The sequence below is a fragment of the Cibotium barometz genome, chromosome 42 (assembly GCF_041138505.1).
Source record: "Cibotium barometz isolate CiBa-2024 chromosome 42, ASM4113850v1, whole genome shotgun sequence".
Lineage (NCBI taxonomy): Eukaryota > Viridiplantae > Streptophyta > Polypodiopsida > Cyatheales > Cibotiaceae > Cibotium > Cibotium barometz.
Window position 1 is genome coordinate 10,210,036 of NC_141087.1, and position 18,709 is coordinate 10,228,744.

The 18,709-nt window shown below is 39.8% G+C and overlaps 1 protein-coding gene across 2 annotated transcripts; it reads right to left on the reverse strand.

The window, feature by feature from the left end:
• Positions 1-11,855: 11,855 nt before the first annotated feature.
• On the reverse strand, positions 11,856-17,335 carry LOC147614151 (uncharacterized). Of its 2 annotated transcripts, none has more exons than XR_015263019.1 (3): positions 17,234-17,335; positions 12,160-12,394; positions 11,856-11,987 (listed from the first exon to the last, which is right to left on the reverse strand). XR_015263019.1 is itself a non-coding variant. In XM_086780411.1 (3 exons), exons 1-2 carry the CDS (start codon positions 16,595-16,597, stop codon positions 12,342-12,344), a joined length of 975 nt encoding a protein of 324 aa, XP_086636537.1. In that variant the 5' UTR covers positions 16,598-16,641; the 3' UTR covers positions 11,856-11,987; positions 12,160-12,341. The 2 variants fall into 2 exon arrangements, 1 of the variants encoding a protein (XP_086636537.1); XM_086780411.1 differs by lacking the exon at positions 17,234-17,335 and adding an exon at positions 15,676-16,641.
• Between the last annotated feature and the right edge of the window lie 1,374 nt (positions 17,336-18,709).

The window sequence follows — 18,709 nt, forward strand, 5'->3', positions numbered from 1 at the left end:
CGCATCCTCGTATCTTGTCACCCATCTTTTCATCACATCACTATTAAGCACGCAATAGAGGTTGATATTATTAAGCAACTCTGTGTCTATTACTTTGTTGCATCCTTTCCCTTGAGGCACAATAGAGGTCATCCTTAGGTTTTCATCATCTCTCCATAGTCGTGGGAGAGCTATCCACATCAACAAGAAACTCAGAAATATATACAAGTGACTCTTGTATCAACCAACCCTCGGCCATGCTACCTTCGGGTCTTGCATTTTGTCTCACGAAAACCTTCAAGGTCTTCATGAAGCGCTCGAGGAAGAACAACCATCGTGCATGTATAGTACCGCATATAGCAATCTCATCCACTAAATGCACTATGAGATGTAGTTGGCTTGTGAGAATAGAACGTGGAAATGTCTCCTCCACTAAACAAACCACCTCCACTGACATAACTCGAGCATTCTCAAGCGTGGTGGGATCTATTTCCTTTGAGCTCACATACCTGGAAATGAAAAAGTACACCATATTAGCAATATGAACACCTTGCATGGAGCATTGATACGCATCACATTTTGTATCATGTAAAGTACCTCACAAGCTCGCCCATCTTGTAAATACAATCTTTCACGTCTTCGATGCACTACGAGAAATGCTAGTAGGTAGTATGAACTAAACACATGAGGAATGGTTGATTAGTTGCTTCTAATTCACTCACAAGTTTGAAAGGAAAAAGATATTATGCACATAAAATACTTACTTGGAGCATCTTGTGCCAATCATGAGATTTCAAGCCATATAATTGCTCCACACCTCTTTTCTTGCTCTTTGTAAAGGCCCCCTTCAAACACCTCATGCATCCAGTGGGAGTACGAATTGTAGTAATAGCACGCTTCACCGCGACCATCTCTAGCTTTGATAACCTCCACGGTGCATGAGGTAAAAAAACACGCCCATTTGGTCTCTCTTGTGGCCAAGCTTCACGCATCCTCCCTTTGGTACGTAGATCCTCCCTTATGCCTACGGAATCTTGTGTCCCATTCAAATGTTCCCAAATGGTAGATGCCACATTCTTGAAGATATGCATGGGATCAAGCAGGTGATTGATCTTGAGGTGGGACCAATATGGTAAACGATAAAAGATGGAGTATCTAAACAAAAGCTGGTGTTAGCGGCGGGCAATCTTTATTTCTTGCCAATATAGCACACAATAGTTACAAACCCTTACCGGCTCTCATACCAAGTGGTGGAGGAGTCATGGAACCGTCCCAAATTCGCATCCAATCTCCCGCTGTGAGTGATTGTGGGAGGACTTCATTCCAAGAGGCAACATATCTAGGATGATCAGGTGGGAGAAATTGATGGTGATTCTCATAGATGACCTTATTCAATGCGTCTGCCCACGCCATGAGGCAACAAGCGAAGGACCACAAACAGGACATGCATGGTAACCCGATGTAGTGAGACCTGAACAATAGACGCAATTAAGAGTTGAAGGTGGGTTTAGGGTGTCACATCCTTTGCCTACTCATAATTAGAAGTGCAATGCTTACCTGAACACTCGCCATAGCCTGGGAAGTCATGCATCGTCCACATCAAGATTGCTTTGCAGTTGAAGTCTCGTGGAGGGAGGCCTGCTCACATCATGCACCTCGATACCTCTCCAAAGTAGGGTGGTTGCAAGATCAGGGTGCCCAGTTTTGTCCACTCAGGCACCCTGTAAACAGTAAAAAAACTGGCATTTGTTTACCTTTAGTGGCTAATCTCTCCTAGTAAATGAAGGAATTTTGTTTCAAGTTCTTTTGTTGGAACATCATATTCAAAGTTGGAAATATAGTTGCATAATTTGATTAAGCATTAGATAGTCAAAAGTCCCCATTTTCTTAGGTACAAAGTCAATGTATACACCCTGTCCCAAATTTGAACTGATTCCATAAAATGCTAATATCTTTTACATATAAACTCATTTGAGATTCCCACTTTGTACCTTAGATCTTCACATAATATGGAGCTTAACTTGATTTTTCAAGAAAATTTTAAGATATTTGTCTATTTTCTTTAAATATTTCAAGGTCTTTAAAGTGTTATAATATACGCCACTTTTTGTACCCACAATAGCTACCACTTAAAATCCTCAATCTTGTAGATCAAAAGAGTGGGTAGATACTGAGACATTAGTAGAATGTGGCGGTTAGTAAAAATTACAAATCCAATGGTTGGATTTTTAATGATCTCTTTTTCAAAATTCTTCTAGACTATCAGAAGGCCTGTAAATATTAATAATCTAATTAGTAAAATTACATTTTTGATGTGAATCATCTAAAACCTATAGGGACTGGTGTACTTGTAATGGTGCATCTATGGAAAAATAAATTGGATCACTCTAAGTATGGAAAGATCATCTGTTTATCATTTCATCATATTTTTGATTAATTTTGATTAATTAGACTAATTTATATTAATTTAAGTTATATTGGGTTAATTTAAGGACAAGCATATTTTCTATTATTTGCTTGATCTCATTTTAAGTACCTTGCACCCCAAAATTTGCTCTCCAAGCATTGTCCCAGTCCAGCATAAACTGGATAAAACTGGACACCCTAATCTTGCAACAACCCAGTATCTCTAGCTCGTCAATCAAAGGCTCCAAATAAACATCAGGATTTTTGACTTTATGTTTCCCTAGAACTAGAAGGGATAACATAACATGTCCTTTCTTAATTGCCATAGAGGGTGGAAGATAATAATTCACCAATATCACTGGCCATACACTGTAAGAGGTGCTTTTGAGACCAAATGGGTTCACACCATCCATACCCAATCCAAGTCTCAAGCTCCTAGGTTCTTCCTTGAAGCTTGGCCATGTGTCTTCAATATGCTTCCACGCAAGAGTGTCTGCGGGAGTTCTCCACTTGCCATCGGTTTATCGATGGGAGGAATGCCATGACATGAGCTCTGCAATGGATTTGCACTTGAACATATGTTGGATGCGAGGGATTATGGGAAAATGTCGCAGAATCTTACGAGGCACATCCAAAGTTTTGAGATCTGGTCTATATCTTGCCTCTCCACAAGTAGGACACTCTCTTGCATCCTTATGTAGTCCACGAAACAAAACGCAATCATTAACGCATGCATGGATGCGCTTGTAATCTAATCCTCCAAGAGAGGTCACATGTTGCCTTGCCATATCTCTTGAGGTCAGTAATTTATTCTCCCTTGGAAGCATTTTACACAATAGCCTGCACGTGAAGACCATAAATGAGGAAAAGCATTTGAGTAATTGACCCACTAGCATAATTCACCATGTTTGCAAAATAGACTTTAAAGCTTACTTGAGTAATGCATTCAAACTTGCATTGCTCCATCCATAGATGGTTTGCAAGTTTAGTAACTCAAGGGAGGCACGTAGAACAGAGAATGTGCAACCCTCAAACAGTGGAGTCGATGCTGCGGTAAAAAGATCGTCCTGCTCCATGCTATCATCCCTCCCTTCAGATTGATGGACATATAAATCCCGCACCATATCATCAAACACCTTCTCCTCCACCGCTTCATGATGTAATGGTGGAGGGCTACTATCACCATCATCACTCCATGCATCCGTAACGATCCTTGCTGAAGATCCCACCTCATATCGCTGACGCTTTGCCTCCTCCACGACGAGCATAGGGCAACATATGCGGGTGTGGCACTGCATCCTGTATCAAATTAAAACGGGATCATAACTCAAATATATGAACACCCATAGGTATCTCAATCAACCTTAACTCTTTAACACTTACCATGTTTATGGTCGCATCCCATTCTCCATACTTTGAGATGTGATTGAGTGTAATCCTGCGTGCACGATACATGTTTCCTCGACATCGATCACATATACATTTGATTTTTTGCTCCAACCACATTTCGCGAGACGGTGGATACGGAGAGATTCATCCTCACTGGAGCTACTTGTTGAAGATGAAGACATCCTACAAATAAACAACCCTAAAAAATTGCTCTTGTATCAAATATTTAATCTAAAAACTCCGTGTGACGCGTCTATTTGCGAGTCTAAAACCACGTCTGTTCTGTGTAACACACGTTTATACGCGCATTTACACGCGATTATAGACGCGATAGTAGACACGATAGTAGACATGACATTAGACGCTTCTGTAAACGCAATTTTCATTTTCAAACCTACTTTTAGCGCGCTTGCTTTTCTTCACATACTTTTAACGCGCTTGCTTTGCTATTAACAGATTCACAGCCTAGCATCCACACTTATCTTCAAGCACCCACACTTATCTCCATGCTTACACAGTCATCTCCAAGCACACAAGAGAAGAGGGTAAACAAGGAAGAGAAGAAAGAGAAGCAAAGGGTGAACAAGGAAGAGAAGAAAGAGAAACAACTTTGAAGAAGGACAAGAAGCTTCCATACCTCTATCCAAGGTAAGTCTCTTTAGGGTTGATCTTCTTTTTTGATCTTCTTTGAAAGTTGCTCTCGTTTGATTCGTCCTTTGCTCTCTTTGAAAAAACGACTGTTTTTGTACAACAACTGTGTACGTCGGACGGAATGCATGTCCTTTTCATCTTTTTGAATAGTATGTCTGTCACAACGCGACTATAGACGCATCTGAGAAAGCGTCTAAAAGCGTGTCTATAGACGCGTCTACTCTGTGTTGGAAACAGGTAGCTGCGTCTATAGACGCGCTGTTAAACGCGTAGATAGACGCTATTTTTTTTTTTGCTTCTTTTTTTTTCCCTCCTCTCTTTTTCTCTTTTTTTCTCCTCTCTTTTCCTCTCCTTTCTCCTTGCAACCGGAATCTTATTATAGGATAGATTGTGGAAGAGTAGAGAATTCACAAAATTGATTCAACCATAAAAACCAATGCTTTGTAAGCTTCAACTAAATCAAATTAATTGAAATTCAAACACTTAACAAAATTAAAATACTTAGCTCAATAGACCATGCTGGGTGCAATCTTCCCCCCCTTGTGCGTGGCCTTCCCCACACAAGGGTATTTAATTAGCTTTTCAAAAATAGGCCATAGCCCCCAAAATATACAAAATGTGCTTTTAGAGAGCACGGCACTCTTCTTTTACAAAAATAGAGTGTCTAATCTTGGGACTAGGGTAAAGCCATAGGCTTTAATAAATTCCACATTATAAATGTATTTTTCCTAAAGTTCAAAATGGAAAAATCATTTGCTAAGGTTGCAAGAGCTACTATGCTTGCCAAAAATTAAATATGATGAACCAAGACATTTCTTCCAAAGTAAACTCTTCATTTTCCATAGTCTTCATCACCTGAAAATATAAGCCCAATTAATATTTAAATTAATCCCACAAATATTAAACAGGCACAAATCATAACCAACTCATGACTACCAGGCGTAAGTACCCCAAGAATCACCCTGCCATATGAACCTAACTGAAATAATCATAGATGGCCCCAAACGTACGTCACTATACCGCACGTATTAATATTTATAGTGGTGTCACCCACGATATTAACCTAGCTGGCATGACGCAAGAGTAACCCAGGCGTCCCCAAATTACTTAAGAGAGGATAAATAATATTTTTCTAGAGGACTTAAAATATATTCTCATGACATCCCTCTTGCTTGAGTTTGCAATTGTCCTCAATTGCGGATTTAATGGGTTTGAAAAGAATGAAGAATTTCAAGGTAAACTCGAAAAAATCTCTCAAGCATCCATTTAGCATCTTCTTGAGTATGATTCTTGAAAGTCAAAAGATACTTGAAGTATTGATTACCTGTTCTTGTTGTTGTTATCTCTTGATCAATGATAGCATCAGGAACTAGTACTTCTTCCTCTCCTTCAATAAGAGGTGGTTCCTCATATGTTGGGTGAGTAGGAAGTGTTCCTCGAAAGGGTTTCAAGAGATGGATATGAAAAGAATTGAGGATATTCCAATTTGATGGAAGCTCTAGTCTATAGGCCACATCATTAATCTTTTGAAGGATTTTAAATGGACCATAATATCTAGGCGCTAGCTTAACTGCAGGGAACTTTTCCACACTCTTTAATCGCCGTTTTTCAATTCTCAAAAGTACATAATCACCTTCTTGAAATGAAAAATCTTTACGCTTCCTATTTGCTTGAGATGTATACTTCTCTTGAGCTCTTGCAATACAATCACGCACTTGAGATAAAATGCGATCAAAGTCTCTAACATATTGGTTGGCAGCTTCAATCTTATGGGAGAGTCTAGTAGCCGGAATAGGCAAAGCTCTACCATAGATAATCTCAAATGGTGCTCGACCAGTAGTAGCAGAATAAGGAGTATTATTATAAGCAAATTGGAGTAGGTGTATGTACTTATCCCATGCACTAGGTTGCTGGGAAACATAGGCTCTAAGCATATCTAGGATAGTGCTATTTGTGACTTCGGTCTGTCCATTCGATTCCGGATGGAAAGCCGTGGAAAAATCTAACTTAGTGCCTAAGTTTGAGAAAAGAGCAACCCAAAAGTGACTACAAAATTTAGAATCTCTATCAGAAACTATCACTTTGGGTAGTCCATGATGAACAAATATTTGCTTGACAAATATGTTCGCGGCTTGCTGAGAAGTTAGTGTCTTTTTACATGGAATGAAATAGGCTTGCTTACTAAACCTGTCCACTATTGTCCAAATCATGTCATGATGACTCGAAGTAGTAGCAAAACCAGTAATGAAGTCCATAGACACTTGTTCCCATGGTCTATCAGGAATGGGTAGAGGCATAAGCAATCCTAAAGCTTTACCTTTGTAGCTTTTAATTGCTTGGAAAATGTTACATTCAGCTACAAATTTAACTACATCATTCTTCAAATGAGGCCAAAAGAATTCTCGAGAAACTACTTGAAGTGTTGCGGAAACTCCTCTATGTCCCACAAATGGTGGTTGGTGCATCTCTTCCAAGACAAGTTGTCTATAAGGTTTAGTAACACACAATCTTTTCTCAAAGAAAAGATAGCCATCATTATGAGAATAACTTCCTTGAGGTGTCCAATTGTTTTCACGCAATTTGATCCATATTTCAGAAAAATCTGGATCAACTTCATAAGTTCCTTTCATAAGTACAAATGGTTCACTTTCAATAATGGAAATGTTGATAATATTTGGTCTTCGACTCAAAGCATCGGCAACAACATTTTCTTTTCCAGGTTGGTATTCAATCATAGGTTGGAAACTTTGAATGAAAGATGCCCATTTGATGTGCCTATCTGAAATAAGGGGTTGCGAAAGCAAATGCCTAATGCTTTGTTGATCCGTCTTGATAAGAAATTCAGAACCCATTAAGTAATGCTTCCAGATTTTCAAAGCATGCACTACTGCTGCTAATTCCTTGTCATATGTGCTATAATTTTGCTCTGCAGGCTTAAGCTTTCTACTCTGATAAGCAATAGGATGGTTGTCTTGCATAAGAACAGCTCCAAATCCTTTGCCACTAGCATCAGTTCACTACTATAAAGAATGGTCTTTGAAAATCAGATAGTGTTAGAACTGGTGCTTGTGTTAAAACATCCTTCAGTGTTGCAAAAGATTTATCTTGCTTTTCAGTTTAATTAAAATTTGTAGCTTTCTTAAGGAGTTTAGTCAAAGGATGAGCAATATAAGCAAAATTCTTGACGAACTTCCTATAATAACTACATAGGTCAAGAAAAGATCTAAGGTCATGTATGTTCCTAGGCTTAGGCCAAGAAGCTATACACTCAATTTTCTTAGGATCTACACGAATCCCTTCAGCCGATACTATATGACCTAAGTATTCAATCTCTTTTTGAAAGAAAGAACTCTTTTCAGGATTGACATACAATTCATTTTCTCTCAAAAGGTTGAACACTTGTTCCAAGTGTTGTTCATGCTCTTGTCGATCCTTGCTGAAAACAAGAATGTCATCAAAGAACACTATAACAAAACTTTCAAACTTAAGGAATATACGATTCATCATATGGCTGAAAGTAGCTAGAGTCAAACCAAATGGCATAACCAAAAACTCATAATGACCAGTTTGTGTTCTAAAAGCTGTCTTGAAAATGTCAGATTTAGTCATGCGAACTTGATGATACCAAGACTTTAGGTCAATCTTGCTAAAGACCTTTGATCCTCTAAGCTTGTCAAGAAGATCATCTACCCTAGGAATAGGATATCTGTTTTTGACAGTAATCTTATTCAATGCACGGTAGTCTACACACATTCGGAAAGTTCCGTTCTTCTTCTTAACAAGAAGGATTGGAGCTCCAAAAGGTGAACTACTAGGTCGAATAAGGCCTCTCTCTAGCAAGTCTTCGATTTGGTTTTGGATTTCTTTTTGCTCTAAATTGTTGACTCTATAGGGATCTTTACAAGGCGGAGAATTTCCAGGCAATAATTCAATACTATGATCCTCAGGCCTATACTTAGGTAATCCTGGAGGTAGATCTTCCATAAAACAGTCACTAAATTTGGAGATAAAAAGATCAAACTTTGGACTTTTGGATGTGTCAAACGCAGCATCAAGCTGCTTAACCCATACCATATAAGTCTTCTCTCTTTTTCTTAGAGCTCTCTTTACTTGAGTGTGACTCAACAAAGGACTCATTTAGAGCTCTCTTTACTTAGAGCTCTCTTTACTTGAGTGTGACTCAACAAAGGACTCATTTAGAGCTCTCTTTACTTAGAGCTCTCTTTACTTGAGTGTGACTCAACAAAGGACTCATTTCTCCTTTGACTAGACATTGGAGGAAAATATTTTCATTGTCCTTTCTTAGATAAATGCTATGAGTGTCATAGTCTATAATAGGGTTGTACATGTGTCTCCAAGGCATACCCAAAATTATATCTACCCCTTGTAAAGATGCAACTAAGAAATCCCTCTTTTCTGTTAAAGGCTTGATGCATAAATCCGAACCTTTCACCTCTTGCATGCAATTATACTTTGTTCCAGTAAATGCTGCTTTGACTTTATAGTGCGTAGGTGAAGAATGAAGATTTAATGCTGTAAGTGCCTTTTCATAAATGAAATCATGTGTACTACCATCATCATGCAAAATAACTTCTTCATATCCATTTATTGTTCCTTTTATTTTAAGCAAAGAATGAACATGAGGTTTACCTTCTTGTTCTGAGTAGTCTGGATCGGAATTACCCTCTTGCTTGAATGATTCTTCTTCATGGTCATCTTCTTCAATCATATTGACTCGAGCGGCTGCTGCTCTGCTGGTGTCAAACTCTTGGTACGCTCCGGACAATTCGGGGCTATGTGTCCTTCTTTGTGGCACTTGAAACATTTGATAAGAGGTGCCTTCGATTTTCCACCATTGACTTTCTTATTGGTACTCATGTTGCCCTTAACCTCGTCCTTGCCTTTGTCATAACCTGGTTTATACATCTTCTTTGGAGCATAAAAAGATTTAGTAAATGGTTTAGAAGAAGTACCCTCATGTGCTTTAATCTCTTTAGGAAAACCATTTTTGCATTCGGAATTAGTTGCCAAACATATTGCAGTAGATAGTGAATGAGGTCGAAACATATTCACATCGGCCCTAATGGTAGATCTAAGGCCCGAAATGAATTTCCTCTTTTGGTCCTTCTCGCTGACTCTCTCTACAACCTGCACTTGTAATAAAGTATTCCAGAACTTTTCTACATACTGTGACATAGTTTCCTTTTCAATTTGATGCAAAGTGTCCCATTGGTGCCTAACTTTAGACTTGAATTGTGAGGGTAAAAAGTGCTTTTTAACCAGCCGTTGAAATCTTTTCCAGGAATCTGGCTTGTCACGACCTTGCTTTATTACACTCCACCATAAAGCTGCGTTGTCTACCAAATGATTGACTGCACATTTAATTTTATCACTCTCTGAAAAATTTTCTCCTGAAAAATAGTCATCTAGTTGACTAAGCCAAGCTAGAATGACCCTAGTATCCTTCTTTCCGTCATAATTTTGAAATGTGAAAGCTTTCCGACTAATCTTGGATTCTTTTTGGACCTTTGTGCTTGCAATGTAGCATTTACAGCCCTTTGGATAGTGTCATCTTCGTCATCAAAAGATAGTGAAGAGGCACGCTTGCATCTACGACTCGTGAGCTGTCTCTCCAATTCAATACACTTCTCTCTCTCTTCTACAATTTGATGTTGTAAAGAAAGGAGTTGCTCTTGAATTGATGGCGAGATCTCGGGGGGTCCACCTTAAAAAATCACGTGTATCACATGCGTTCAAAGGCATATTTTAAAACCCCTCTGTAACCTCTTTTTCCCTATTTTATGCATACCTCCTGTTACTTTTGTGGTATATTATTATAACCCTCTTGTTTTTTTAAAATTTTAAGCTTATACATTTTTCTCCTCCATCCTGTAGATTTAAGATCTTCAAAACGTAAAGATTGGTATTATGGACTACGTCATAGGAAAAATTGATAAGACTTTGGTATCTTGCATAGGTCATTGCATTTCAAAGAATGCCCTCATGTTACGTGCATTCCAAAAAGTTTAGAGTTTGCTTATCTTGACCCTCTCATGCAGCGTACGGCTGCATGTTGGGTACGGCTGCGTACCCAACATTAGTGCATTCCAAGAGATATCTCCCTAAGAAGAGATATCATGCCTTTGAAAGAGTACCACACTTGGCATACATGTCCATGAGCAATGGGTTTATGTCCCCTTGTTTGCAGCTCCAATAGCCACACAGGCATTTCAGATGCAGATATACACATCATCACAGAAAGATGCGTTCAAAGCAGTTCCGTTCTTGCTTAACTTGACCATATCTCCAAAGTGCACTCCAGGAGACAACATCCCGAGAACGGAGCTTATCGAGTACACGTCACCGAAGATGGCTGGTCATCCCAAATGTCTAGAGCTAGCAGGACTCTGCTCCATTGCTGTTGACTTTCCTAAAATGAGAGTCGCTGCTGATTTACCAATGTATCTCAGACCATCTAAGTATCTGTTACATCCTAAGAATGGAGCTTATCAAGCATGTCTCGTGCCTTTGAAAGAGCACCACAACTGGCATACATGTCACCGAAATTGGCTCGTCATCCCAAGTGTCTAGAACTAGCAAGACTCTGCTCCAATGTGCATGTCGTCTTTGCTGACATGTCACCGAAGATGGCTTGTCATTCCAATCTGCATGTCGTCTTTGCTGACATGTCACCAAAGATGAGTATCATCCCAAGTGTCTAGAGCTTGCAAGATTTTGCTCCATTGCTGTTGACTTTCCTAAAACGGGAGTCGCTGCTGATTTACCGACGTATCTCAGACCATCTAAGTATCCAGATTTTATGGAAAAAACTGATACATCCTGAGAATGGAGCTTGTCAAGCATGTCTTGTGCCTTTGAAAGAGCACCACAGCTAGCATACTTGTGACCGAAGATGGCTAGTCATCCCAAGTGTCTAGAGCTAGCAAGACTCTGCTCCAATGTGCATGTCGTCTTTGCTGACATGTCACCAAAGATGGCTCGGCATAGGCAATCGACACCCAAGCCCCAACATAGAAAACACAACATTGTCCTCACACAAAGTTTTAGATAAAACTAGAAATTCATGCACATGCCAAAAAGCAATTAAGCAGCAAAGATTACGACAGCGGTGGTATGCATGCAAAAACTTGTAGGTTATCCATGACAAGAGACCGACAAAAGATGACATTTTTGAATTTTTGAAAATAGAGCTCATTACAATAATTATGATTACATCTTGCATAATGTCTCTGATCAAGACCATTCTTTTGAGGAAAAGACAATGGCTCGAAATTACATGTTCTTCAGAAGATCTTGCTAGCGTTTGTCCTCCTGCATACTACACTTGCATATGGCGAGTTCGTACATAGTCTCCGTATACAGGCGGATGTAGCATTGGTCTTCCTGCATACTACACTTGCATATAGTGAGTTCATACGTAGTCTTTGCATAAGTTGTAGCCACCAAGTCTTGGAATCTCGACCAAAAAAACTTCAACCTTGCAAAAATTCAGCCCATGTCATTCAACTCCCAGCCTCTCTACAAGATCGAGGATGTGTTGCCTGCAAGTAGATCATAACCAAAAGACTTGTAGGTTATCCATGACAAGAGAGACAAAAGAAGACATTTTTAAATTTTTGAAAATTGAGTTGATTACAATAATTATGATTACATCTTGCATAATGTTTTTGATCAAAACCATTCTTCCAGGAAGAGACAATGGCTGGAAATTACTTGTCATCCGGATACTCTTGCTAGCATTTGTCTTCCTGCATACTACATTCGCATATAGCGAGTTCGTACATAGTCTTCGTATATAGGTGGATGTAGTATGGGTGCAAAAAGCATGAGCATGCATAAGTCGTAGCCACAAAGGCTTGGAATCTGGTCCAAAAAAACTGCAGCCTTGCAAAAATTCAGCCCATGTCACTCAACTCCCTGCCTCTCTCCAAGGTGGAGGATGTGTTGCCTGTAAGTAGATGACAACAAAACAAATGAGGCCACAAGTGTTATAACATGACAAATAAACAACCAAATAGTTCCCGAGATAGTTCCACACTTACATGAAGTATATGAACAACTAATCAGCAGACTTCACAAAATCGTTAAAAAGCCGGTAGTCATTTTGATCTAGTACATATCTATCACTAGCTTCATTGTATGTTAAATGTGCCAATGCGATAACCGACTCAATACCAATCATGTTTAAGTCTGTCACATCATAAGAGTATGTCTGGCGCCCTTTCACCTTTTGATACCAACCGAGTTGAACCTCCACCCCTTGTGGGTGATCTACCAAGTCAAAACCCCGCTTGTAATCTACATATTTGCCACCCACCTTCTTTCGCATCTTCTGGACTCTTCCAAGGTACCAAGTGCTATGAAGAGTTTGCATCTTCTTCAACGTTGTGTCTTTTCCAATTCTCTTTGAAATTGTGCCTCCTTCTTCATGTGTTTCATCATGGAAGTAAACCGCACAATCTGACCCTATTCCAAAGAAATTCCCATTACTTCTTAATGTTGACTTTGTTTCGTTGTTAAAATACACTCCTTGTCTTACCCTAGTCAACCTATCCTTTGACAGTGTTGAGTTTCCATTGAGTTGACTCACCAATGTAGACTTGAAGATGAATTTCTTATCAACCTCCACCACGGGTGAGATAGTCTTCTTCCCGGCCTCACTACTTGCCTCGTCTAGTATCCCATCCACCTCATGTCGAATCTCACTCAAAGCAATAATCTCGTCATCTCCATCGCTGCCCTCACCAATGGGCCCGTCTTCGCCGCAAGGCTCCACAAAGTCATCATGTTCATCTGCCGCACCCATCTCAGCATCTATCCTTGACCACATTGATTTTGTATCTATCCAAGGCTCTGTCCACCATTTAAGGCCTTCAATTGTGCTAGGTTTGAGGCCCAATGACTCACAAAGATCTTGTGCCTGCTTTAATCCCTCTTTTAATGCATCTATTACCTTTTCATAAGAGGAGACACTCTCATAGTTCCCAAGATCTATTTCCAAAACGCCTTCACGCTTGTTCAACTCCTTCCATATGTGTTCCTGTTTCTTATGTGCCCTTGAAAAAGTCACCCCATTTGAGTTACATTCATGCACAGCAATCTTGTTTAGACTTCCAACACAATGCAAAATATCTCCAAAATCAAATGCTCTTTCTTGCCCAACCATACCTCCGATCTTGCTGAAATAGATCTCTGCTGCATCAGATCCTGTGAGATGTAAAGGGCACTTGAGACTTGGGTAAAATTCTCGGAACATATTTATAAGTAGAACCACAAAATGACAAGAAAGCTGTATATCTGTGTACGCCTCTTTGCTGATGAAGTTTTTCTTGAGAGTGTATGTAGGATGGTGATGAATCCATAATCTCCACAACTTGAAGAAGAAGACCACTTTAGTAGCAAGCACCACACGCTCTCCCAAGTCTAAATGTGGAGATAAAAAAATGTCTATGTAATCAGCAACAACCTGCAAATATGCCCCAGTCCCGTGCATGCTCCTCTCTTTCTTTTGCATTTCCCTCATACATTTTTGTACTTGTCTAGGGACAATCATTTGGGCCGCTCTCCAGTTCTGACGATCATTTCGTTGTATATCCCCTTCTCGTAACTTGTGTTGATCAACAGAGAAGGTATTATACACCATAGCAACATGATTGAGCGTAATCCATACTTGCCCAATTGCTAGTTGCCGAGTAGGACTATCAAGAGGGCTCACAAGCTTCTTTCCACAATGCACAAAATCTTGATCATGCAACCCATACACCTCGCCTCCTACCATTCTCCCTTTGAGCTTCCATCCACCCCATTTGATGTCAAATTGTCTATCACTCTTTTTTAGGTAGTCTTCAAGCATAAGCTTGCGACGTCTACTATCACCATCTGAAGCATGTCCAATTATTGGCCCTAGGCTGTCCTTCCACTTTGCATTCCACATTTGCTCCACAAGAGTCCATTGAGTTCTGATGAAATCACTATCAAAGCGGTTACAAGTGCAATGCACAACTATAGCCAACCGCGGAAGACTCTCTTGAAGAGGGTTGACAATGAGGAGTCTTGCATAGTGCCCCACCACGTGGTTTTGGAAGGCATCCACTATGGTATCATATCCTTGAGCTCCATCGCCAACGATGATAGCATCATTTGAGGAGCATTCATGATCCTCTCCCTTTCTTCCACAAAACCCAATCAAAGTGTCATCATTTGCGTTCTACCTACATAACCATGAAGCTCCATTTTAACGTCTTTTTCAGATTTGACACTAAAACAAAGAGAGAGAAAATCAACCCAGCTTTTACCTGATGCGGCGCTTGATGGTCGTTTCATCTTCAGCAATAATGAATGGCACCCGTGATGCTATTCCATGTTTGAACTTCGCATCTTTGTATATTTTACCGATCGCATCAACAATATACTCATGCTCCCCCAATTGAAATTGAGTTGCCTTTCTTCCGTGCCTCCTTGTGGTTGACATGGATGGCCCTCCAATGTTTACACTCAGGAAATCATGTAAGCGCGGCCCGCCCCATAGCTTTGCAACCTCAAAAATGGTCTTTGTGGATTCTGTAAATCTTTGCCCCTTTTTGGATCTTAATGCATTATTTGCAATGTCTTGAAGAAAATCCCATATAGCTGGCTTGCCTCCAAACTTTCCTTGCTTGTGAGCCTCAATAATGTTATTGCAAAAACGCCGCACATCCCTCCTATTAATAGCTTCATAGTTTGCTTCTTTTAAGGACCTGATTCTCACTGAAAGCACCACAATCTTTGCCTTCAACCACCATACCTTTCTCCCTACCTCTCGCATGTTTTTCTTTGTCTCAACTGCGACACTTTTTAGCTCCTCACCGGAAAGGAAATCCAATCGCCTTCCTTGACCTGTTTGTCTCTCTCCCCTCTTCTCAATTGCAATACTCTCTCGATACACCCTCATGCGAAAATCATTGTAAGTTGGAATTTTCTTGCAATACTCGCATGTGAAACTTTCAAAGGGCATTCCAATTCTCACGATACGAAGACAACACACATGCCTAAAGCACCCATCTATCGTGTATTCTTTTTTTCCATCATACAAAGTAGCTTTTGTATGCGGCTCACAAAACCACTCTTTTCCCATCTTTAGGTCTTGTAGAAGAGGTTTTATATAAACCGAACTACCATTAACATCAAGTGTACATTGCCATAAGCCCCAGCACAACAGATTTAGACTTGATGAAGGCAAGCTTGAATCACCTGTGGGGACGGAAGCCTCCGTACGCATGGTTGATGTGAGGAATGCACCCAAAGTTTGTTGACGTGGATCCTTTTCAAAATGCTTTTTAGGCCGCCCACTAGCTCCTGTCAAGAGGGGAGATGCTTGATTTGGTGTGGTCTTGCTCCATGCATTGATGTGAGATTTTGCGTTGATATGTTCTGTTAGGATGGTATGCAAATCTGAACCTCGAGGGCATAGGTGCAACCACTTTCCATCATACTTACACACCACTCTGACAACATTTTTATCTTTGTAATCATGCAAGGTTGCTTCAATCAGCTGAAAATCAGCCCCTACACGAGGACAAAAAGAGTGTAAAAAATTAGCTGAAATTAAATCTGATATGCATAGGCAAAAGCCCTTAAAATAAGAACCAAAACAAGGGGCTGAAAATTCTGTCTTGCATGAATCTGTCATAAAAGGAGAGAATGGTTTAATTGTAAAGCACGAAGCAAGAAGTTGATGCTTACGTTCATGAGTGCTATTGAACTTAGTCATCTCCTCGATAGCCGCCAAGATCGTCACTGCATGATCATAATCATCCTCGTTGCCTTTTGTACTACTTCCACGAGTACCATGAGTAGGAAATGCATCAAACTTCAACCCTCGGTTGGATAGGTATCGTTTTTGATGTGCTTGACCATCTAGAATGTGAAATCTCATGAAGTTTGACAAGCATGAGTATGCTGATTGCTTGCCACCAATCACTCCCGATCCATAAGCACTTCCACATTCGTTGCACCACACTCGAATCAAAGGATGGTCATTGACATCTTCCGTGATAAGTTGAAACTTATCATCTCTTGGTGGCTTTCTCTCACTCAACTTCTTGCGAGTCTTCTCACATTGGAGCTCCCAAAGGTCGAGAGCTACTTTTGATACGAAAACACTCTTGAGCATGTTGACTTTCCCACCTTCAAGATTATATATCCTTTTATCACCCTCTTCCCTCGTTTCATCACCCTCTCCCCTTGCATCCATATCACTAGCTTCTATTGCAACATTCGAGCTTCTACAAACACGCTTCGAGGGCCCACCACCATCGACCGCAGCTGATATCCTTTTTATGCCAACACTTTTATTGTTCTCAACTTGCCAACGCTCTTCTTGTAATGCATTCAATATGCAAACTTCATCATCTTCTTCATCTTCAAGAACAAACTCGAATGCTTCACTTATAATGCCATCTTGCATGATCTCTTTGCGTATAGCACTATAAAAGCAATCTCCCATCACTCTAACATAACCCAACAGCTTCTTCTCACTACTCCCATGATCGAGCACCTTGATACGAGCCTTAGATGCCATCAATGATCAACTCTCTATGAGCTCTCTATTCAAAATAAGCATACAAGAAAAAATATTACACGAATGTACATAACAAAACATGCATACAAATAGAAAAGTAAATGTGCAGAAGTAAATTATTCAATCAAAGGCTCAATAATATGGATGCTTAAGCAATGTGAAAATTCTTTTCTCTTAATCATATCAAAGAAACCATAAACATCATAAAGAACTCCAAAGCACACTCACCTTCTTAGCGACTAGTCGTGAAACTTGAAATAAGAAAGTTATCTCAGCTTGTAGTTCCAAAGCTTGTAAATAAAAAGCATTAATCAGCCTGCGCAATAAGAGAATCAAGCTACGAGAATAAATATCAATACATACATAAATTAATGAGCTTATGTACTTGGTAAATCAATGAGAAATGCAAAGTAAAAGAAAGGACAAAGAAGAGGCTGCATAGTCATTGATTTAGTGACTTGCCAACATAGATGGGATCCCGTTGGAAACTTTTTTTACCTGTAGAGAAATGAAAGTAATCACTAATTGATCAACAAACATGCACACTGTATCTCTCATCTTTCATACCACTCACACAGATGCCTCCCTATCTTTGCCCCTCTCTCTCTCTCACATCAAAACACTAAAACTTGGTGTCTTCTTTTCGAATACGGCCTCTCTGTCACACACACCCTCTCTCTTATACACACACACAAACTCATGCATATGTACGTGGTGCACATGCACAATTTTGTCTCTCTCACATACACATACACACACGCACATACACACAAACATAAACACTTGTACATAGCTCGTATGCTCATATACACACACACACACATATACACACAAACATAAACACTTGTACATAGCTCGTATGCTCACTGCACAACTCTCTCTCTCTCTCTCTCTCTCTCTCTCTCTCTCTCTCTCTCTCTTCAACCAATTTTAAGAGCAAAGCATGTCTAGCTCAATAGGACTCAGAGACAACCAATAAGGGATAGAGACAACATAAGTACTTCTTATATTCTACACAGATGAGGCTTGCAAATGTAGCAAGAAGGAAGCTTGAACACTCTATTTATGGATGGCACTCGTGTCAAGACTCGCCCAACTTCGTGGATGAATCTCATAGGAATGGAATGGAGATAGAGACAACATAAGTACTCTTACATTCTACACAGATGCTCCACAGATGAGACTCGCAAATGTAGCAAGAAGGAAGCATGAAGACTCTATCTACGCATGGGCTCGTATCAAGACTTGCACAGCTTCACGGATGAATCTTAGAGCAGTGGAAATTTGGAACATGGAGAAAGAAAAATCATGGCACATGGCCAGTAAGATCACTCATTTATGTACACTTTAGTCAGTATGCGGTAACACAATCAAAATACTAATAAAAAAACTTGATTCATCTATAGGTTTGACAAAACACTTGATTAACAAAATCTTAGCAACAAATGCTATAAGTCTCTCCCACAATAACAAGGATAGAAGCCCAAAGACTACTGGATAAACACACAGATGGAAAGTCAACATTTTATATGCAAACCTGCATTGTGGTACACTGGAAGCCAAATTCATAACACAATTCAAGACAATATCATTGACTTTTGGCTAAATAATCTCAGTGGCACACCAACGACATACTACTACAAAGGGAAAAAAAATAGTGCGAAGTCCCAATTTTAGTGTAGTACAAAAGATCATTGAATTTTC

Excerpts from the sequence above, each read along its gene's own strand:
- LOC147614151 (XM_086780411.1), bottom strand. The coding sequence starts at position 16,597 with ATGCTCAAGAGTGTTTTCGTATCAAAAGTAGCTCTCGACCTTTGGGAG. Across the intron at positions 12,395-15,675 it reads GGAGGCTTCCGTCCCCACAG|GCAACACATCCTCCACCTTG; the intron begins GTGATTCAAGCT and ends ATCTACTTACAG.